A 24,297-nucleotide genomic window follows, 5' to 3' on the forward strand; every position below is an offset into this window, starting at 1 on the left:
GGGGGGGGCGTAACAGAACAGAGAAGCATTGATTTGGTGTATCGGGATGAAATCCTCCTTCCAGGCGGTTTTGGCCACATGTCCATTGTTTGCAGTTTTTGCGTTAATGACATCCTTCTGCTCTGTTGATTTACATGCTTAGAGGGGTTCCTCCTTACTGACACCGTTGTCGATCCTCAAAGGCTGAAGCGGTGAGTTTGAGGGCAATAAGCCGCTCCACTGTTGCTGCCTCCGTCTGTCTGACTCGCTCGTCATGGCCGACACCATCAAACACTGAGAAACTTGCTTCCAAACTCCCAACGACTCAGTTCGCCCCAAACTTTTTTGACTTAAACTGCAGTGGCCAAGTCGAGACTTTAAGCCACTGAGGCGCGACACCTGGGTAATTGACTCAATGAATTATCTTAATTGACATGCTGATTGTTACCGTCGAAATCTGTGCCTGAACACACCCTATCTTGGAATTAAATAAAATGTATATAAATCTTAACGGCTTTAAACTGAATATGCGGTCATTAGTTTTAACAACTGGAAATGTGTCCTGATGACTAGCTAGTTCATCAGAGCAGACGAACCAGCAAAAATTAAGTTGGATGCACTTGTGGTACAATTTTGATTTTGACAAACCCACCCAAAAATGAATGGTAGTGAGAACGTCTGCACAAGAAAAAAAAAAGCACCAGGAAAGCATGTTACCAAGTTCTTTAATTTTTTTAAGATTCAGAGACATGAGCTCTAACGGTAACGGTGCAGCTGCAGGGTGTTACGTCGCTTCCAGGCTGCACGACGGGAACCTCCAATGGTCTGGTGGAACTTGTGACCCTTGCCCAGGCCACGGCTCTTCTTTCCTGCAGAGGTCAGGCCACGCATCTCTCTGTGCTTGTGCACAGGCTTTGTGATCCATTGGGTATCTGGGTTGCGCCTAATTGTCTTATGGAATGGGTCTATCAAAATCACCTCAAAGAACTTGTAGGTGGAGTCCTCACCCACCCAGTAAGAGTTCAGCACTCTCAGGGCACCACAGTGACGGCCGGCACGGCCCTACAACAACAAAAAAGAAAAGGTTGGTCACAATACAAGACCAAATAAAAAAAAAGCACACCAACAATTTATTGAGACAAAAAAAAAAACTAAAAGAAAAAAACATCTGTCAACCATTATTTGGGAATCGATATGGGCCAATTAAAGTTTTACAGGGGTTTCAAAGAGTCAAGGTTCCAATAACTGCTAATATGTTCTGTCACTGGTAGTGGTGAAACGAATCATCAACAGATCCGATCTGATCACGGATTTTGAGTCATATTGAATAAATTTAAGATCAGGGGGGAAAAAAACTGTGGATTCAAAAAAATAAAATAAAAATGTGTAATTGTATATATCAAAATGCATTTTTTTAAACCGCAAGTTGCTTTACATTTCATACTAATGTGCATGTTTGTGGTCCATAAATATCAGATTATGTCAATAAAATCATTGTACCTTAGCAAAGCTCAATTAATTAAAATACATAATTTAAAGACCTAATACTCTGTGGTGCAAAATATGGCAAATATTATTGATGAGATCATGAATATTTAATATACCTCTGACATCAAACCACTTCGTCATGATGACGTCTGCCATTTATTTATGTGTTCTGTTCTGGGAGCGGCTGCTAAATAACAAATGTTGCTGCCGTCTTATTTTATGTGTAGATACATATTGATCGAAATGCAACTATTCTTTTCTAGGCTGCTGGCTCTTTGCCGTAACGCGGTTCTATCCAAACTTCTGTTAAATGTCGCCTCAACACCTAAGCACCAGAACTTTGCATTTCACTTGAGTAATTAGCACACCCCTTGTTCGCCTCCTCTGTTAAAACGCTATTTGACACGGAGGTAGTTATTTGTCACCACGGAGAAGATCCCCATCAATCATCTCATTGTTGCTGCTGTGCACAGATTTACATATAGTTCAAAACAAGTCTGTGCTGCTGCGGTGCAAGCAAGCTTACCAACTAGCATTCAGCCCTAGCATGGTTACTAGAATCAGAAATCCCTTTATTGTCATTGTACAGTGCGCAACGAGCATGCGTCGGGTGGGACCAAAAAATAAGTGCTGGTCGCTGAACGCCTCTTGAGAAAACATCCGCAACACTAAAGGTAATGGTTAGCTAAGTCTATTTTTTACATCAATCAGTGCACTTTTGGGTATAGCAAAGCATATTTCTTTGTATTAGACATAATATATTGTAGTGTTGTCTTTAAGAGTGAAATTGGCATTTTTTGAATTGATAAATGTTATCCATTTAAAATTTCCACATCAGAAATGTTAACTAAAAAGGCAGGAGGGGGGGGGGGGGGGTTGCAGTGGTATCCAAATCAGCATAGAGTATTTTTTTTGCTAGTCTCAAACAAATCGGGGTTAAAAATTTGGTATCTTTACAGTAATGCAGACATCATCAAAAAATATGAAAACCAATAAATGTCTGGGTGTTTTTAGTTGAAGCCAACACCGTTTTTACAGTGGCCAACCTAAGGCACACTTGAATAATCATGCTGTCTAATCAGCATCCTGATATACCACACCTGTGAGGTGGGATGCATTATCGATTATTATTTTTTTTTATAGATAGAAAAGGTTTGACATGTTATGCGTCCAGCACTCGGTGTACATCAGAGCCCCCAGGAATAAGGTGGAAATCTTGGATCATGTCTGAGTGTCAGTCAGCATGGGTGGTGACATACCTCAGCCGTGGCCTGCAAACTGCGGGCAAACTTGATCTGATTAACACCATGGTGCACTGGCTTTCCATAAGTGGCACCTTTGGGCACGGGGCGTTTACGACCACCACGGCGCACACGGATACGGTAAATTACATAACCTGTTTGAATGAAATACAAGAAGTTACATTGTGCTTTGCCAAAATCATGAACAAGTTCAAATGTTACATTGCTACTTAAGTCATTGGAATGAACAACATAACATTTGACTGTACCTTCAGCAAAAACGCGTATAATTTCACAACAAAATCAATTAACTCCACAGAAAACATACATTATTCTGGATGAAAAGGTGACCAATACATGTCATTTACCTTGTTTCGCCTTGTAACCAAGCCTACGGGCTTTATCAGGTCTGGTGGGTCTTGGTGCGCGGTGAAGGTTTGACAGTTGGCGGTACTGCCAGCAGCGCACACGAAGCAAGAAGCGCATCACATCTGACTGCTTCTTGCGCCACAACTCCTGCATATAGCGATATGCCCCCATGTTGTCTTATCTGTGAACAACAAATCCATTCAGTAAAGAAAATAAATGAATTCAAGAGTGTACCACAGCTAACTTCTTACTGTCATAATTATAATTCGACCTTGCTGCGCAATTAACCCGCCTTTATTCTACCAGAGCCATTGCATCAACTAATCAACACAACGGACAGTTTACTGACCTACAGGTCAATGTTATGCGACAACTGAGATGTTTGTTATTATTTGGGATTCTATTTACACGTGTTCACGTCATGCAGGTCTACTCTGGTTGGTTATAAATATTTTCTGCGTCTGTTTATACATATTTACATAGAGTGGGCTCCCCTCTGTTACCTCTATTAAATGTTTTTATTTTAAAATGAAAGCCTCGATGGGTGAGCGGCATTCTCCGCTTAGTGAGATATGGACTTACATCGTTGCCAACTAGCAAAAACATTAGCCTAATATTACTTGCAAACTTGCTGTGTTATGATGGCTTGGGGGAGAAGCCCAAACTTTTCCTCGCTGGAGAACAACTGCTGACCGAATTGTGCAAAGACGCTCAGTTATAACAGATCGGACAAAAGGAAAGAGAAAAGAGAAGTCCATCATTAAAGCTTGCTGGAAAAACAAAACCAAACGCCGCAGTTGTAGCATCAGTGGTCCAGTTGTATTTCTGTCACTGCCAAGTATGACAGCTGATTCTGTCTACTTATTCAGCTTCAAAACTGTGTAATAAACTAGTCTCTCACCAAATAAACATCACTGCATCATAAGATTCAAGAACGTAGAGACAATTTTCTTCAAGAAATGTATTTTTTCTGTATAAGCCTAAAAAACATCCATTGTAAAAGTCTATCCATCCTAATAGTCAGTTAAATATTAATTATTGATCATAGTTTAAACTGGACTTCTAGCGCAACAAATACATTTACACTTTAAGAGTACAAATTAACCTGCGGATTAAAGATAGTAATTTTATCAGTCTTATTTTAAACTTGTTTAAAGTTTGGTGCAACAGAAATGAAAGGAAAACCATTATTTAAACATGTTTTAAAATTAAACCGTGTTGGTGCAATCCGGCCAGTCATAGACAGTTCCATTGTTTTGCGTTTGAAATAAGGGGACATTCTTGTACTAGAGATAGCAAAACTTCCTTAATTCGTAACACTTTCACAAAATGTAAACAGTTTTATTCATTTATTAATGTTCTTTTTGGTAACACAGGTCTGACTGGGGGAATCGGATTTTTGTAACGTAGGTTACGATACGCTAGAAGTGGGTAGTAGATTAGAAGTACAAAAACAATTTTTAAAAAAAAACAACGCTTTCAGCCATAGAGCATCGCGTTAATAAAAAACTGCGATCCTCAGAATAACGTACGAGTAATATTTAATGCAAGTAGCGCCGCTTACTTACTATATGGCGAGAGCGTTAGCATCCACAAATGTGGTTCTAAGTCAAGAAAACAAACTCTCCGTCGTCAAATAATCAGCGCCACTTGTTCACAATTTCAACACACACACAACGGCTAACACTTGATAAAAGGATGCACACGTATAACACAAGATTTAGATGAGATTGTACTTATGGGAATGGCATTAAGCTTTGCTTACATGATGGCGTAGAAGCCGGAAAGAGAGCGCTCTAAAGCAAGCATGCTATTTGAACATGCTTCTGACGTATATCCTGTGGTGAATTTAATCAGGTGCACTACCCCCATCTAGCGGACTGGAGTATGGTTCAGCAGCATACTCGAGGTGAGAAAAATCTACCGTCAACACAATTTCTTATTAAACGTGTTTTTTTTAATAAATAAATGTAAAAAAAAAAAAAAAGAAACATTGTGTTGTGCGGTGGTCCTGAAATACAAACCATAAAACAAATAACGAAACAAAATAAGGTAATAAAAAACGAAAAACCAAAACACAAGAGCTAATCAAAAATCACTAGCAAACAAACACAAGGACATTTGTTATAAACAAAAAACAAAAACATTACAAAAGACGAAAACAACAGCAATTGAAAAATCACATACCATAACAAAAATATATATATTAATCACAAACCCAAAATTTAAAACACATTACAAAAGATGAAACACTTGCTGTTGAAGGATTGTTTCTCATTTTCTCGGTGGCTCAAATCCAACACAGTGTTTTCCTATACCAGAAATGTTTGGAAGGTGTGCGGGAAGGCAAGGCTAAGCACTCAAGGACACCTTACATGACCCGATGGAGTCCGGTTGGGTTGGCACAGTGAGAGTTTACAAAATAAAAAAATAAATGAAACATTTGAACAAAAGTGTTAACTGGATGCAATAAAGGGAAGCATTGCTCATGTTTCACTTAGCAGGTGTAGGGAAGCTTCATTCGGGGTTTTTTAGCTTCACTGGCTATATTATTCGTGTTATTTTATTAGTTCCACGTTATTCTTGCATTTATTCCAATTTAAAGAATGTTGTTACGTATTTTTGGATTTCTTTGCTACAATAAAGGCCACATGTATAAAGTACAAATTTTTGAACATGGTGACTGCTTACGGCCATACTACCCTGAGAACGCCTGATCTTGTCGGATCTCGGAAGCTAAGCAGGTTCGGGCCTGGTTAGTACTTGGATTGTAGACCACCTGGGAATACCAGGTGCTGTAAGTTTTTGCTACAGTCCCACCGTGGACGACTCGATTAATTGTAAATGGAAAAATTCTGATTAAAATTAAACAATGGATATACAATTGATGTTTTTAAATAATTCAGTTTTCAATTCAAATATTTAAGTTAAGCAATTCACATTCAAATCGATGATATTTAGATTCAGTTTCTAGTGGCACAAATATCAGCCCATAACCCCTGGCCTACAACTTGAAACTGCAGAACACTCACTACTCACCAGGGAATGTGCACGGTGTTGTGCACTTTGAAGTGTATGTGTTAAATTTGTTGCAGTTTAACGAAGCATTTGGAAAAATTGACAACGGATGTAGTGCGTTTCTTCAGCTAAACATGGCGTATTTATTGCGAACAACACATAGCACAGAAATACACCCGCCTTGACAGATTCTCTCTCTCTAGGAACAGAGATGTGGAAGACGCAAGCCCGAGCCCCATAGTCAGCGGTCGAGCGCCTCCCAATGGTACAAGCACAACATTACGCGACAACTGAGGCCATCGACTGTTGTGTTTTTAATCCTGCAAATAAGGATGCCACTACAGCGAGGTCCGATACTGTCGGCTTTATTGACATACGCTCAACCCCACACTGAACTGCGTAGCGCCCGCCCATTGTCCCAGCTCGGGCCAATGGACCATACCACAACATAAAGGGGGTGTATGGGTTAAACCATCACCACCCGGTATATACACACAGATCACACCACATCGACCGTTAACAGTATGGGACACGAGTTTTACAAATTTTAATGTTTTAATATAATATCCATTTTCACAATAATTTGGGATAAAATCCTCATCGATTAAGCCCTCTTGAATGGGGCACATCGCAGACTCAACTCGGGAGTGTTAATGTTCAGCAAGCAAAAACTTCCAGCGAGGAGGCTGACATTTTTTTTTTTTTTTTTTTTTTTTTTTTTTATTTTATTTTTTTTTTTTTCGAGGAGGCTGACATCCCAGCCTAGTGTGGTCACATTACAACGTCACATTGAGTGTTGTACGCATAGCCCGCAAGTGTTGTCTTCCTAAGAATAAAACAGCACGTTGTAATTACTTCGCCTGGAGCCATCTACTAATTACCACTTCAGTCTCTGCAAACATCCCAATTGGTGTTTTTACGTTGAGCATCCTCTCTGTGATCAGGAAAGAAGCAATGTGCCGCGTCCTGACAGCATAATCTATTTAGCTCAGCTCACTTCCACAGTTCCTCATTCTCATAATAATCAGCCACAGAAAGGTTAATCATTTTGATATGTAGAGTGGTCATAGGCAGGGATGTCCACATGAATTTTGGTGCCAATTAATCCCGTTTTTTGGACGTTATAAGCAATGAAAGTACAATGATTTCCAATGGAAAGTTTGTAAACCATCCCTGAAGTGACTCTAGCAGGACATGGAGAGAGCGGAGGGGTGTGTGGCCATATTCCGCATTAAAAGTTTTTCCAATCATCACTTATTTTATAATTTCTCCGAAGTGAATGGATAAAAAGAAAATGGCAACTAATTTCAGTTTCCTGATCAAAACATTTATAAACAGAGCTTGTTAGTGAAAAATGGGCCATCTTGGCAGGACCGATACATTATGTATTGTACTCCAGTTGAGTATACTCCTGAGACTTCTCAGGTAAACTGGAAATTGAATTCACTGAGAAACCAATACATTTGGGAGAATATTTTAAAATGTATCTGTGGTATATTTTGTTGTTGATGTGTGGGTCTGGCTCAGCTTCCCTCCGGACAGGTCGCAGAACATGGCAGAATTGGTGATGGAAAAAAAACTTCTCTGACAGCCATTTTGGTTAGAAAGAGATTTTATTTTCGTCACATGCCGATGTCAAAAGAAGTCTCCCCAAAAGGAAAAAGGGAAAGGTGTCCCCTCTCTCCGCCTTTCCCTTCTTATAGGGAATGGCCACACAGGACATGAATATTTAATTTTACCTTGTTGCATATGTATTCTCATTGTACTAGTCTTCGATTTTGCCCCCGAAACCCCCTACGGTGAGAGCAGATTCTGGTGGCCTTCTGGTGCCATCCAGCCTGGTACTAGCACCTCAAATGCTCCACACCTAAATACTAGTCGAGCCCCCCCCCCTCGTTTACATTGGAATTTCAACACAGAGACTGGTCACTTCTTTAGTCTCCAATTCCCTCATAGGTATTTAAGAGAATTGCTAAAATGTTCATAATAGTGGATATAGAAATACACTTCATATCCTAATGAATAAAATAAATTGGAGAGACACATACTTATATTACAACAGACTTCATAATTTTCGTTTGTTAGTATTATACAAAAATTATGTCATTTAGAGAAATAAAATCTTGAAAAATTGAGATTCTATTATTTTTTTCCATCAACCCAGAACTGTCGAGAAAAAACATGGTCCGTAGTTTTAATCTTTGTCTCATAAAAAGAGAATGAAAATACAAGATTAACATTGACTCACTGTGCTTCTTTTGTACTAATGCATAGGATACAAAATTCCAATAGCTCTGTACTGTATTTATGCTCACAATTTTTGGACTGACCTAAATCACTTTTAAATTCCATATTCAATTAAAAAAAATCAGTATTTAATTAATTATTTCCGAATTTAATATATTATTTCATGGTCCCGATTTCATTGTTTTGCCTTGACTTGATGAGCAGCCCAACCAGGTGTTAAGACCTGCACATCAAACTTTGATGGGCGAGTTTGACAGATAAAATAAATTCATGACAAATTGCGACACCATGAAATAATTAATTAAATACAGAAATAACTAATTAAATCCAGAAATAATTATTTTGATTTATTTTTATTATTTTTTTTACAAATAGTCATTGGAAATTTAATAAATTCATTACACATTTATTTCATTCCATATTTAATTACTAAATTAAACATTACATTAATTAATGACAACTTTAATGAAACATTTCATGGGTTATTTATTTATTTATTTAATTTTGTCATTTTCAGTCCTCCATAGAAATTACGTCTAGAATGGATGGATAATCTTTTCTAGCAAAAGCGACAGCCTCTCCCGTAATACACACGCCAGTCCGGTAGATGGCAATAATTCATCTGAAAGCTAGTTTGCCAACCGCCATTCTTCTGTGTGTGTTGGTGAACCGCGTTTCATTTACGTCCTTTGCTTTCTGAGCTGTCTTTATCCTGTCATTTCTCTTCATTGAGTGCGTATTACGCTACTGTATGAAGCATGGAGACAATTTTAGAGCAGCAACGTCGCTATCACGAAGAAAAGGAGAGGCTAATGGATGCTAAAACAAAAGAAGTGTTACACAAGAAATCGACAGTGAGTGTCCCCGCGTAATGCTACAATTAGCACAGCTAACTTCATGAACTCAGACAAGTCAATATGAACGGCATCATTGTTTAATGCTAATGTATTGTGTCAACAGTTGCGCGAACAAATCAATTCGGATCACAGGACAAGATCCATGTTGGACGTAAGTTTTTTTTTTCCTTATTCCATTTATTCACTCGCCGGGATGCCGCCATGAAACCTCTTAGCCACATTGTTGCTATATAAATCTCCGAACCAATCTTAAGCGTGGTAACCCATAATCTCACGTTTGTTTCACCGCTTTCTTTCCAGAGACACTGTAGCCCAAATAACACAGAACACATTAAATCTTAAGGGAAGGTGTTCTTTTTTTAAACCCGAGTTATAGGCAGAGCCTAATTGCTAGCTGCACGTTATATTGGTAGAAGTGGAACAAGTTATCATCACTAAGGAAGCTGTCACCTTGACAGCATTTTAGACCCTCACCAAAAAAACAAGTGGAGTCATGAAAATTAGTTAATCTCTACAATTTAAAACTAAATTATTATTAGTCTTAGCACGTTTTCAACACTACATGCAGGGTCTTTCATGTTTGTTAGTTTGTAAAGACTTATTGGAGTATGATTCTTTTTTTTTAAACACATCCATCCATTATCTGACCCGCTTCTCCTCACAATGGTCAAGGCCCACTGGAGCCTATCTATGGACAATTTGGTCCCGTTCAACCTACCATGCATGTCTTTGGAATGTGGAAGGAAACCAGAGTGCCCAGAGGATACCCACTCAGGCACGGGGAGAACATGCAAACTCCACACAGGAAGGCCGGAGCCGGAATTGAAAGCCGTGAGGCCATCGTGCTAACTAGTCGTACACCTTGCCGGCTTTTTAAACACATTTAAATGTAGTCATTACTTTAATATATTTTTATTTTATTTTATTCAAACACAGTGTTACATTTTCAACTACGCATATTGTTGCAATAGCTTGCAGTAATAAATAATGGAATATTTTAGGAATAAAAACTCCACCTCATGTTGTGAATACTTGGGCCCACTATGTTTCTGTATTTTCTCAAGTAACCAATCGCGTGGAACTGGTTGCGAACAAAATTGTGTGATTATTTGTAAAATTTGTGGCCATATTTTTTGATGCGTCTTTTGCCGGTGCATTGTAAGGAGGTTTGCATTGTAAGTATTTGAGGGTGAAATGTACCATAACTTTCAGACTCTGTTGTCAATACCAGGTAGCAATGACACTCCGAACCCGCAATGCTTCTCTTTATATAGCTGATGACCCGGGTCACTGCAAGTGCGCATGTGTGCCCTGACAGGCAAATAGCCATCAGGGAAAAGCAAGAGGCGCGGCTGTTTCAAGACGAAGCAATACGCCAAATAAATCAATCGCTAAATAAACGAATCGCCGACTACTTAAATTAATTGGCGACGATTTGGATCATCAGCCTCGTCGTGATTAGTTGACTAATCTTGGCAGCTCTACAGTATACACGTAAATAAGTGTGTACTCAAGCCAGAAAGAATGCCTTGAGCATTTTTGGGGCTCTGAGGTACTAGAATTACTCAAGGACCTGTTTCAGCCCTAATGCTATATCTACTGTATATTCTTATGATACAACTCTCCTTTCACTATATTTCGGAGTGCAGTAATGCCTTTCGTGTGTACAATTGATAGTACACTCGAAAGCTTTCCCATTTGCTAATGCAGTCATTATTTATTGTCTTATGTACACCAACTCTCTTTTTCTTTGTAGCGTTATATGGACGTGAGTGCCAATCTCAGAGACTCTTACGAAGACAAAGATGGGTAAGTCCTTGTTTTCCCGGTTTTATAAAACATTTCTGCTTTCATCAATGAGATAGTGATTGACATGTCAGACACTACACTGACACCTTTTGAGTTTTTTTTTTATTTTAATCTTTTTTTCCTACCACATCACAAACACAAGATGTTTCAAAGTATTCAGTGGCTAAACCCGCAATGACATGTATTACCAAAAGAATTAACTTGACTGTGGGCTGGAATTCATTTACTGGCTCTGTTTGTGGCGATCTTCCCTTCAAACAATTTAAGATGCATATCGCAGGTTCAAACGAGGGGGGGGGGGGTTCAGAGTTGCTGAGTTGTAAAGCATTCTGTCTACTATGATTAATGTTAAACAGAGCCCAGGGATTATGTAAATTAAGAACATTTGCTTTCACTGTTTTATATTCAGACCACAACTCCTAAAATCTCAAACAGGGCTCCAGACTACGTATTTTCTCGACCATAAGGTGCACCGTATTAAAATGCGCAGACTCAGTTACAGGTGCTATTTCTGAATTTAACACATGCATAAACAAAGCTGGGCACTTGACCCTTTTTTGCCGGTCAGTCCCCCGCCCTCTGGCCGCGTTCTCGCTACGGTTCACGCTTCAACCCTCCGGCCTTATTCATAAAAATTGTCGGTCCCAAACCCTGTTCCGGCCCCTGCAAAAAACAAAAAAGTGTACGTGCATAACGCCGCCGCATGAGAGTTGCTAACGGCAGGTTTATTTAAACATCATTAGCTGGCTAATTTACTATTCAAATTCAACCATCTTGATATTATTTAAGTGTTGAGTTCAATCATTATGCTCTCTGTATTATTGACAGTATGAGGAGGGATGAGCTTGCTGCCATCTCGGGGCCCAATGAATTTACAGAGTTCTACAACAGACTTAAACAGATAAAGGAGTTTCACAGGAAGCACCCAAATGAAGTAAGTGATCCGTGATTGGAGACGAAAATCAATGTAATTTAACTTCAATTTAAAAAAATTTTTTTTTTCATGATTTGTAATATTTGTATCCCTTTAGATTTCCATTCCAATGTCTTCAGAGTTTGAAGAGCTAATGAAAGCCAGGGACAACCCGAGTGATGAGGCTCAGAGTAAGTCTTGCCAGATATACTGCATTGGAACTGTTTTCAACTACATCCGAAACTTTTATAGCACTGACGGGATTAAGATGAGGCAACACCTCGAATAGGCTCCAGCTCACCCGAATCCCTTGTGAGGATAGGTGGTTCAGATAATGGATGGATGTGTCCAGTCTGTTTCTTCCAAGGGCCACATAAAGAATAATCACAAGGCCTAGTTGAACACAAGTGCATCTGGAATGAAAAAGACCTGCTTCTTTCATTGCCACCCGTTGTACACTTTGTGTGGGTATGCGTGCGTGCGTCTATGTGTCTGTGCATGAACCGTATTTTCCGGACCATAGGGCGCACTTTAAAGTCCCAAATCTTCCCCAAAACAAACAAAGCGCCTTGTAAAGCGACGCGCCCATTATATGGACTGAGCATCACTCTCGACCATCAACCCTTTTACTCATTGGGCTGTTCGCAGTGCATGTTAGCACACCCTGCTGGTCAAAGTCTGAGTCATCTTTGCTTCGAATTGACAGTGACTAATATGTTATGTGACTATGGTGTTTGGGTGATGGTGTAGGAGAAAGCTGGACAAAAGGGCAGCTGTCCACAATGTTGTAGTCTGTCTTATCATTTATGTTATTGCAAGCAAGAAACGTCCCAGGTTTAGACAAGAGACAAAAAGCCCAAAGCACAACAGCACATCTCTCTAAACAGCCATGTGATTGGCTGAGTCTGAGTGGCTCCCAAGAAACCATTGTTATTTTTATTTCTTTTGGGTATGTAGATGGCATGAGAGATACATGTTTTGTGTTAATCTTATTTCGTTGTTTCATTGTTTGCTTGTATGCTGAGTTTTGTTTTGGTTTTGATTTGACACCGTGACTCTAAGGAGTATGGTGACCAGTGAAGTCCCTCCCCTGACGTTGTCGAGTAGACGTATTGCCATGACACCTCTTATTGGTAAGAGTCAGTGTTATTGGCAGTGATTCCTAATAGTTACAGGACATCTGTCATTGTTTTGGGGTGATACCTCTGGCAGCGATCCTTTAAGGGATTGAGTCCTGGTGAGCTGGCATCAGCTTGCGCGAGCCGAGCTAGCTGCGAGCTGAGCTAGAGCGTAGTGCGGCGCGCCTTGTATATGCATTAAATACGGAAATGGCACCCTCAACTGGTGTTGCGCCCTTTGATGCAGTGCGTCTTATGGCCGTAAAAATACGGTATATGCATTTATATATTAGACCTGGGTCACCATTTAATTCTTTAATCACAATCGATCGGATCACGTCTTTTTGATTAATCACGATTATTGCACACAATCCCCCAAATTCTGAAGTAGTGTATAGCACGCTTCTTTTTAATGCATTACCATATCAATGAAAGTGGCTTAACATCTGTCGGGCTGAGACTTTTGACACTTTTGGTACCTGCCGGAATTTGTATCCCATGCTTGCTTGCTTGTTCGTTCGTTTGTTTGTTTGTTTTTGCGCTGGTGTAGTTAGTTTGCGTATGGACATTAAACAAACAAATTGCTGCAGACCTCGTGGAATTCACGGATGAAGAAGGATATGGCCGCTACCTTGACCTCCATGACTGCTACCTGAAATACATCAACCTGAAGGCAGCTGAGGTTCTTCTATTTTGTAGAATTCATTTTACCCAATTAAGCAAACTCATGCCCGTTACTAACCAGTTTACGTATATCCACCGCCTTCAACAGAAAATTGAGTACATCACTTACCTGTCATCATTTGACCAGCTGTTTGACATCCCCAAAGACAGAAAGAATGCCGAATACAAAAAGTGAGTATCATGCTAAAACTACGCGTGAAATGAAACGTAATTTCTATCCTTAAAGTGATTCCTATGTGAAATGAGCCCATCGCTCATCTACACTCAGGACCTATTTTCTTGAGATTGCCACATGCTGTTGTTGACCATGTTTTCATGTCTCCATGCAGGTATTTGGAGATGCTGCTTGAGTATCTGCAGGACTACACAGACCGGGTCAAACCTCTTCTTGACCAGAATGACCTGTATGACAAAGTGCTGTCCGACTTTGAGAAAAAGTGGGAGAGTGGCACTTTTCCAGGCTGGCCTGTAGGTCCTCTTCGTAATTGGTTTAAGTTGGTTAATTTGTTGAGTCTGACCACTAATGGTTATTTGAATTGCCTTTTTTTTTTTCTCATAGAAAGAGACAAGTAGTGCTTTGACACATGCCGGAGCTCACCTTGACCTCTCAGCTTTTTCATCTTGGGAGGTAAAAATAATGCAAATTATGTTAAACAAGTAGTTTGTATGTCACATATTTGTATGCAATTATTTCTTTCACACAGGAGTTGGCTTCCTTAGGTCTGGACAGATTAAAGTCTGCATTAATGGCATTGGGACTTAAATGTGGAGGGTGAGTTTGCCTTCAACACATGCCACAATGTCCTATTTATGTCTACTATAGTGAATGTTTATTTTGTGTCTTTGTTTCTGTGCGTGTTTGACAGGACTCTTGAAGAGAGAGCTCAGCGACTCTTTAGCACCAAAGGCAAATCTTTGGAGTTGCTGGATCCTTCTCTGTTTGCCAAGAATCCCAAAGCCAAAGGCCCTAAGAAGTATGCGTACCATATATTATCGCACGTGTTCAAATACAGTATTTGCTGAGTATGGATTCTTGATAATGCCATTTTGCAATCGCGCTGAAAATGTGCTTCATTTTAATCGATTATTAGATTCACAAAACATTTTTTTTTTATGGTTTAAGATTCACAATATGTTTTAGAGAATCAATTTTTCATTACTGACATTCATCCAAATGCATGTTTTTCTAACCGATTTCTCCTAAATGCAGGCTTTAACATAAGGCATTTCAATCATAAAATTCACTTGTGGTAGGTGTGCCGAGCGAGCTCAGATGGGTTAGCCAGAGCCGAACTGCGCCGAGTTTGGGAAACTTGATGTTTGACGGATGGCTTGATGCTGCACTCGTAGGGCGGCTGCCCAAGTGCCCAAGTGGAGTTAGTCATCAAATCATCATTGTCATAAGCAGCAGCAAAATTTAGAGGGATTAATTATTACCCTCTCCTTGCCCAAATTAAAGCGATGCTTGGATGATCTTAACATTGGCACTTGTATAATTGATTTTCATGTAAAAATGACATCAGTACTAAAAATGCCCCAAAAAAAGACTCTGTACTGATTTAAGGGCTTTTTTTGTGATTGGATTTACGACAAATTGGCACGCCTCCTTTCGGAGCTTGGCTTGTCATTTTTCCGGTCTCAGCGGTCTACGTCACTGCAGCGAGACAATTGTTGTAATATTGCCCACTTTCTCTGTTCAGTCGTCTAAAGCGGCACTGATCGCCACCGAAATGCAAAATGCACTTAACTCTCTCGTCCACTTCATCATAAAGCGTTCTACACAATAGTTTGGATTTATTGACATCAAACGAGAGCTCAGTTCCGCATAATCAAAAGTCGCTTCTCCACTGGGACAGGCTGAAGTGGACTAGAGAAAGAATGCGCACACGAAACCTGACTGGTTATATTTCAGATGTTTAGCTACGTTATAGCCATGTCAACTCTCAGAAGGCTGCCAGCAAGCGGATCTTTTGGGAAAAACTGGGGCTAATCCTCATCCAAAAATGTGCACGTCTCACTTTTAATCTCTGTAAATATCGTGACTGTTTTTTTTTTCTGCCCCGCACGTCCTGACCGTGATCACCAAAGAAGCCGTGTGCTTGTGTGCGTGTCATCCCAGCCTCATATACGTAGCTCCGCGGGTGCATCTGCTCACTTCCACGGTTTCTCATTCTCATATAAATCAGCCGCGGAGAAGTTAATCCTTTTGCTAACCGCACTGTCTTGCGGCGAGATAATTGCACTCGGTCAAACCTCGATTTCGATTTTTTCGTGGAGCCCTACTTAAATGATGCACATAGACTGTCTCAAAATTCACATCTAATATGGATAGAGTAATAATTTTGTATTATGACTCTCTACCTCATAATAATGTGAATGATCTCAATTTAAAGCACAAGAATTACATAATGTCACTCGCTTGCTGGTAGCATAGTGGGTGCTTCCCCAACGTCAGGAAGTTCAAGGCACAGTAATCCTTTTTCTTCATTATGTTTACAATTCCTTGAATTGCCCGACCCTACAATCTAATCTAATCTATCCACACTGTAAGTGCCCATGATTATGGCGACGTTTGTTTTCTATTCACTGTACCTGCAGAGACACCGAACGCAACAAGGAAATTGCCTTTCTGGAGGCTCAACTCTATGAATATGTCGAAATACTTGGTGTAAGTATTAGAATGTCACCAAATAATTGTGATTAACTCCTATAGTAGTCCAGAAGTTCATGTTTATTTCCATTTGTAGGAGCAGAGGCAGCTTACACATGAGAATGTGCAGAGGAAGCAAGCTAGAACTGGAGAGGAACGTGAGGAAGAGGAGGAGGAGCAGCTCAGTGAGAGCGAAAGCGAAGACGAAGACAACGAGATAATCTACAACCCCAAAAATTTGCCTCTGGGCTGGGACGGCAAGGTATACTCGGTCACTCTCCTATATAAAAGCAATGCTAAAATGGGTGTTGTTAAGAAAGTTGTCAGTTGGTTTGACCATCGCAATTGCAATTTCAAGAAATTCCCGACACCTGCCGAAAAGGGTGCTTTAGTTTTTCCAAGATAAATCGTATTGCCCCCGTTGAACGGTTTACATGTGGTCTGTTTCAGATGCTAAATTTTTTTTGTTGTATTTACCTTTTGTCTAGAACAGGGGTGTAAAACTGACCACACGGAGGAAAATCTATGACCAGACATAAAACAATTGGTGTCAATGATGCGCAGATTATCGTTATTTGCATGCGATCCTGGTGTTACCAGTAGTTGAATGTGTCATATTTAACACATTTATGTTTTATTTATGTCTTTTTTTCCCCCCCAATAAAACCATGACATAAGTTTGTGTTTTTCACCCAGGCCAATTCCATGTTCTTCATCTACTCATTTGAGCATTGCTTGTAAATATCAAGAATCATACTTTGAAAGAAAGGTTTACAGATTGACCGCAGCAACATTGAATTTTACGATGCATATTAAAAGATCTGATCCGTATGTTTGACACCACTGGTCTGGAATGACCAGTCTGCATTTGGGTTTTATAATTTTTTTGAAGGAGGTGTTCTCTTAATGTAAATCATCTTCTCTTAATGATTTACAGATTATGATAAAAAAAATAACCTCTGGACAAATGTTCCCATATAGTCACATATACTTGGTTTGCCCCTTTACGGAAATGTAACAAAGCGTGTGTGCCTTTAATTGAATTTCACGTGATTCCAAAGAATTTTTTTTTTCTTTCTTTGACTCTGCTTCCACTTTCCTTTCAGCCAATTCCATACTGGCTCTATAAACTCCATGGCCTGAATATCAACTACAACTGTGAAATCTGTGGAAACTACACCTACCGAGGACCCAAAGCCTTTCAGCGACACTTTGCGGTATTTTCTGTTCAAGAAACCATTCATACGTTGACTTTCCGGTAGTTGTTGTACGTCAAGGAATTTTTATCACATCATTGCCAAATTTGTTTACTGGCTGTAGAAGACAAATGGTCATTTTAAGCGTCAGAGTTTGTCTCAGTAAGTTTGTGGGGCGTGTCTTCAACTGCTTTCCACCTTACTGTAACAATATACACTGCGCACCACCAACACAATCTAATATTATCCAGCGCAAGTGCTGTGTCAAATATTCTACGTTTACGAACACAAGTCTTAGTTTTGGTTATGGATGGGTACCGAAGACCGTAAAAGAGAGTCGTCATCTCAGATGAATCTTATCACGTTCCTTAAAAAGTACAATCGTTGATTACAGTAACCTTTTTGAAGGCGACCTATTCTACTGCTTCATGATGAGAGCTCGATATAATATTTTGCTGACCTGAACTTGGTAATTGGGCCTCTTACCTGAGACAGTTGTCTCAATTAAATGTGTATCGACCACCGCTCGTACACTTTCTGTTGGCTGGGAAAAATAAATTCTCAAATTCTGTCGAGATTTTTTTTTGCTAGAAAAATAACATTTCAAAATAAAACGTTCGGCCTTCTGGTGGGCAGTTGATCGACATGGACTTGAGATCAATATGGGTGTGATGAGTGATGAGTAGAGGTCCGACAATGAATGAGTAAAAGAAACCTGGACAACCACGGTTAGGCCTGCGCGAAATGCCGTTTGAACATCGCAATTGCAATGTGCTTGTGCAATAGTCACATCATGGGACGTGCGTTTTTTTTTTTTTTGAAAACTTTTGGTTTGTTTCATTAAAGCAGGACGCTTACACTATGCTATACATTGTAGAGACTACACAGATTGCCGTGCTCACCCCCCTGCTAATTAGTCAACGTGCCCCCGTTTTAACTCAAGTATACTAACTATAGGATTAGACATTGTAAAAGGAGTACTATTTTAACGTTACACATATAATAAGGCTGTATATAACAATCTTTTTTTTTGATGATGCCAATTTTGTACTCGTTGAATGTAATAATCGTAATTATATTTCGATTTTTTTTTTTTTTTTCGATAATTGCACAGCCCGATGTATTCCTCATAGGCAGTGAATGAGTTAAAATGCCCTCTTGACGATAAATGGCTCAGCTGGTGGATGGATGGATGAGTTCCTTAAAATTAGGACTCACAAACGATTATTTTGCTGGTCGACTAATCACCAACAAGTGGTCGCAATTCGTCGACAAATCGGATCGTATGTAAATCGCTCCACAATCGCACCAGCAAGCGGTTGCTCTTTTATGACCATCTGTAGTTCAGAGCTGGAATTTTTCAAGGTATGTACACATGAATAATCGACAATTAAATTTCATATACAGTGACTGTTAACTCTGTAAAGACTGTCCCTCTTTAACTGTTTTGGTTAGGAATGGAGGCATGCCCATGGTATGCGCTGTCTTGGAATACCCAACACTGCCCACTTTGCTAATGTCACACAGATTGAGGATGCTGTCTCCTGTAAGTCCCTTCTTTGAATGAAAATATACTTCATGTAGGTATGTTAGGGATGTAACAATTCACTCAATCGATTTTTGATTTTCAGTTCCTGATTTTGAGTCGATATTTATTTTCTTTTTTTTTTTTAAATTGCTGCCACGCTTGTATGTGCACTCGTGTGATGCGCAAACGAAATGCATATTGATGTTTAGCCCAAGCGTCTAAAAATGTTTCATGCATTTTGAATGGAACCAAAAACTTTACACTATGCTGAGTTGCACTATTATTATGAACCTGCCTATAAATACTAAAATAAAATATATATATATTTTTTTTTATAAAGAAGGGACTGAAGTCATATGAATAAATTGAGGACATGCAACACGCTAAAGAAAACTAAAATCATCACTTGAATTGATTTTTTTTTTTAATTTAGTTTTTATTTTACCTGAATACAAAAGTTTTGCTTATCTAGTATGCATACCATCTCCACATTCAAAATGTGGTATGTGCCTAAAAAAATAAGAGGGAGAGAGAAATCTCGACCGTGATGCATATGAATACTCGGAAATAACATTGCTGTGCAAAACACAATTGTTAACCCATTTTTTTCCAACATTTTTAGCACCGTAAATTAGTATATTGTAAGGACCTAGGTTTGTTTTATTGTTGTGTGTTGCCATCAATGGCTTGTGGCAAATGCGTCATGTTGTACTTCGGGTGCTAAGATTTCCGACTTCAAAAACGCAACACGCGGAGAGTGGTGGCAAGTTAGCCCTTATGCTCTCTGTTTCAATGGAAATCCCGCGCAAATACAAACTATGTTTTGATTTTTAATGCATGTGAGTTCGCTGACTAATGGCGTCACAATCCACAGTAGACGCTACATTATGTTAGCGCACCACAACAGGACATCACGTCGGACGTTCCATCAGACGCACACGTTAGCCTGTGTGTGCTAACTACAGCTGGCTATGTCAGAAATTATGTTATTGTAAATTAAATCGGGCGTCAGCCGCAACGTTTTTCCCTTGTGAATGCTCGTTAATCACTGCCATGTTGCTATGAAACGGAAGTTTTCATCGTATTAAGTAGTCTGCAGTTTGTTTACAGCACAGACTTGAGACAACGGCGTTGCGAATCGATTCTTTTCTTTTTTTATATCGATGCATATTTTGAGCAGATTATATCGATATTAAATCGATTGTCGATGAATCTTTACATGCCTTATGTATGTATGTGAGTTATGTATGTTGTGCATCTCAAAAAACATTTTAAGAAAATAATAATAATAATGACTATAATTATAAAGAATTCAAAATATAAAAAGTGTCTCAATATGGCTCGTCCAGACATTTTCTGTCATGTTTATAAATGTCACTGTACATTTGAAAGAAAATGGCAAATTAAATCAAAATCGCCTAAAATCTAACCGAAATCGAATCTAAACCTGCAGAAATGCAGAAAATGTTTTTTATTTAATGTTCATAATTCATATGCACCAGCCCCGTTTGCTGTCTTTGTCGCACACTTTCATTGATAAAAGCAAACCCTTCCAAGTCTACGGATGATCACATGACTTTTTTAAACAAAATTTAGATTTTTTTTTTTTTTTTTTAAAGACACCATCCATTCAAATTGAATTTAAAATCTCAACTATATACCATGTATGAATGGTCTCAATAGGCCATCTTAAACCATACTTGGAATAAGCCGTACTTTTCATGATTATTTTTCTCACGTTCGATGAAGAGGTTGTGGTAGCCGTTCTGCAAGATGGCCATTGAAATTCTGCCCGCAAACTTCATGCTTACAAAGAACTTTGTGCTTAGGGATCGTGGATTTACATCTCAAACAACATGGTGGTGTATGTTTTAAGGCTCGGTTAGTTTTTCGCTGTCCCCATCCAGTTATTTGCGCGTCGTATGCGAAGCCATCCTGAAGCATCCCTAAGTTTCATTTGTTTTAATTTGCCAACATTCTTTCTCTAAATATATTTGACTGTTTTTTTCTCACAGTTGTTTATATTAGCACATTCTGAAATTGTTTCCATGAAATAACATTTCTACGGAGTTGTAATCCCTACATTCATCTTTTGCTGCCAGAACTGGCACTGGACCTACATATTCAGGAAATTACCCGATGGGTTTCAATTATTATTTCACATGCAATGTCATTAAACTGTTATTTTTTTATTGCAGTATAAAATGCATCTAAATATTTTCACTTTTATTTTTTTAATCTTCTTCAAGCAGTTCTTCATGAAATAAGTGCTCTGAGCGATAGACACATCAATGATGATCATAGTAATTGTATAAACCCAACATATTAAATATTTTTTAAAATTAGAAACTCTGATTTATTTGTATTATTCCTAAAATTTATCTGTGAACTTCAGCTGGCCCAACACAGTCACTTAGCAGCCCTGGGGCACTGTTGATGTAGAACCCAACTGCAACTTTTGCAACATTCATGATGACAGTAGATTTGTTCTAACAACTTATTTTTGTTCATCACCAGTGTGGGCAAAACTGAAGTCCCAAAAGGCCTTAGAGCGCTGGCAGCCTGACACAGAGGTAAGAATGGAAAACACTTATCATCCCTTGCATAAGTATTGAATTGGCAAGGTCAATTCCTTTTTGTTTTTTATTGTTTACAGAATATGTTTTGAGTTTCAGATCAAAACTCAACATTTTTTTACCGAGCATTTTAAATGAATAAGTGCTAAGATGAAGAGAGACAATAATCCAGAAGTACAGCTTTTATTTCTAGTGAGATGTGTTTAACTCACTCACTGCCATTGACGGATAAATACGTCAAAGATCCATTTTTTTTCGCTCGGCTGATAGTGAATGAGTTAACAACTCGGGACAGAGCACTATTTATTTGGGGCCACTCACTTTTCAAGTGAGCAAAACTATTGGAACAGACATTATTAAATTACCTTATACACTTAATATTTAGCATCATAACCCTGACTTGCAATAACTGGATAAAGCCTGTGACTCACTGACTTGACTAGACTGTTGCATTGATTCTTAATTTAAAATTAAAATCCTTCCATCCATACCTTTTAGGGCAGCCTTTTTCAGTTCTTGTTTCTGGGGATTTTCCCTTCACGCTCCGCTTCAGAAGTTAAAATGCATGCCCTTTGAGATCAGGTCAAGTAGTTGTCGGCTGCTAAATAGTCCAAATACTCCAAGCCTGCTGTTCCTTTTTTTGCTTTAATCCCCCGCTAAGGAGAACTTGCTGTGTTGGGTGCCTCTCGGTCGCAAAGACCGCAATGATATTTATTGTTGTCCCACATTGTTTTTATTTCAGCGCACTCCTTATGTGTTCAGAAGTGAGCATAACTAGCTAGAGCGGGTCACATATTCATCTTTTGATTTGGAATCCAAATGTGTTCAGTGTATTACAAAAAAGTAATTGACCTTGTTGTTCCAATGCTTTATTTCTTCCCAAGAGTGATGAAAATTCTCAATGGCTGATCTTTGTGTTTTTCAGGAAGAGTATGAGGACTCTAGTGGAAATGTCGTAAATAAAAAAACATATGAGGATCTCAAGAGACAAGGGTTACTGTAGATATTCAAGGTTCTTTTACTAAGGTTTTCATCTTTTTTTTTTGTATACTTTAGCATTTCGACCCACTTTCCAGTTCACATTTTGGAATTCTGTAATTTAGCAATTTTTTGATCATCACAATAAAAATCACACTTTGGCTACTTTAATATGTTTCAGTTTATATTTTTTTCTTCCCGATGACTTGAAGTGATGTATTTCAGTGGTGGGATTATCTGCATGTTCGCAAATTCTACTTAGTAAGTAGAATTCCACTTTTTGCTCTGACCTCTGTGAATAGCATGTGCATTTTTTTTTTTTTTTTTTAAAGAATGATGGTAATATTTGTTACTCTACACCATGCAAAAAGGCGTTGAGGCATGTCTTTTCAGTTTTGAAAATAATTTCAAAACTTTTTCCATCTTTATTTGACCTATAACCTGTTCAACTCAATCCAGAAACAACCTGGAATCTGAGTCAATTTTCAACTGGGATAGGCCCCTCCTCACCTGTGACTTTGTGAGGATAAGATCGATGGCTGGATGGATAATTTTCCCGCGGCTAGACCGATAATCATCTGGGCCGTGGCACCGATATTTGGCGCTTTGAAGCATATTGGCATCTTGATTCTTCCTGACAAATGATAAAAGATCAGTTTAAAATGATCATTTTTTGTTTTTAATTATTTTATGACAACTGATAGATCACTCCAAAACTGGGTTACTTTGAGGCTGTTTTTTTTTTTTTTTAATCCTCAAACAATGATAATTGAACTACTGAGCCAGTTATTGTTTGAATTTTAAAACGGAAATTTCAATTGTAAAAGAAAAAGACACTTAACTGATTGAAAATCTGAAAAGCTCTTTAACAAACATGCTTTATGGCATATGGACACAGTGTTGAAGATTCTTCAATTCAAACATTTTGATACCGATATTGTCACGATTTTCATGGCTTGCTATTAATTAGGACCCACTTACAGGCAGGATTAGCACTTGTTCTTACTCCGCCAATTCTTATGGAATTTGTGGGACACTAGGACCCAGCATCCACCACAGGTAGCAGAAATAAGGCCGCCTACCCTTGTTAAAAACCCGTGAGATTTCTCAAACTCACATTTGTTCTCGCCATCCGTGCTGGCAGTTGAGACCAATGGAGGTCTGAAGGTCCCAGTTAAGGTATTAATTAAATACCATTTTTTTAAAATTATAACTGGTACCTATGATTTTACTCTGACAACCAACTTCTTATCACTTTGCTTAAATACATGGTGAATGGTTGTTGCCTTAAACCCAAATTGACCATCTGAAGCCTGTTGTGCCAAACCACAAGACCAGAGTCAGGGCCTGCAGGGAACCCATTGATGATGAACTTCAAACTTTACAAACAGGGTGCTAACATACTGTAGTGACCCTTTGCCCTATCAAACGGGTCACTATGGTTACTACTGGCCTGGGTTGGTTTGACGCGTGTCCGTTCCGCTTTTTCCAAAGTAAAGTCATCCAATTGTCCGTCAAGTCAGCTCACACCATTCTCCTCTCCGTGTCACGGTCACGGTCTAAAACTTTTTGCCTCCCCAATAGTAACCACCTGGGTCTTGTTAGCCCATTGATTAAATAGCCCTGTGGCCAATGGATACCACACT

General features: G+C 39.0%; 2 protein-coding genes and 1 pseudogene across 3 annotated transcripts; 2 read left to right on the forward strand and 1 right to left on the reverse strand.

Moving 5' to 3' along the window:
* Positions 1-687: 687 nt before the first annotated feature.
* LOC148321052 (large ribosomal subunit protein eL15) lies at positions 688-4,948 on the reverse strand. Of its 2 annotated transcripts, none has more exons than XM_088319461.1 (4): positions 4,843-4,948; positions 3,077-3,258; positions 2,727-2,863; positions 688-1,041 (listed from the first exon to the last, which is right to left on the reverse strand). In XM_088319461.1, the coding sequence occupies exons 2-4, from the start codon at positions 3,246-3,248 to the stop codon at positions 736-738; spliced, it is 615 nt and encodes a 204-aa protein (XP_088175587.1). In that variant the 5' UTR covers positions 3,249-3,258; positions 4,843-4,948; the 3' UTR covers positions 688-735. The 2 variants fall into 2 exon arrangements, with proteins under 2 accessions (XP_088175587.1, XP_088175588.1); XM_088319462.1 differs by lacking the exon at positions 4,843-4,948 and adding an exon at positions 4,646-4,809.
* Positions 4,949-5,762: 814 nt separating this feature from the next.
* On the forward strand, positions 5,763-5,881 carry LOC148321053 (5S ribosomal RNA; annotated as a pseudogene).
* Positions 5,882-8,958: 3,077 nt separating this feature from the next.
* LOC148321054 (splicing factor 3A subunit 3) lies at positions 8,959-22,822 on the forward strand. The gene is made up of 17 exons (XM_088318822.1): positions 8,959-9,196; positions 9,303-9,350; positions 10,956-11,008; positions 11,837-11,942; positions 12,040-12,112; positions 13,630-13,721; positions 13,812-13,894; positions 14,053-14,191; positions 14,283-14,351; positions 14,428-14,495; positions 14,590-14,697; positions 16,322-16,391; positions 16,471-16,635; positions 17,480-17,590; positions 19,025-19,115; positions 21,615-21,670; positions 22,599-22,822. Exons 1-17 carry the CDS (start codon positions 9,101-9,103, stop codon positions 22,674-22,676), a joined length of 1,506 nt encoding a protein of 501 aa, XP_088174948.1. The 5' UTR covers positions 8,959-9,100; the 3' UTR covers positions 22,677-22,822.
* Positions 22,823-24,297: the final 1,475 nt, after the last annotated feature.

Source organism: Idiotropiscis lumnitzeri, chromosome 16 (genome assembly GCF_059441095.1).
Source record: "Idiotropiscis lumnitzeri isolate Australia: NSW breed Sydney's pygmy pipehorse chromosome 16, RoL_Ilum_1.0, whole genome shotgun sequence".
Lineage (NCBI taxonomy): Eukaryota > Metazoa > Chordata > Actinopteri > Syngnathiformes > Syngnathidae > Idiotropiscis > Idiotropiscis lumnitzeri.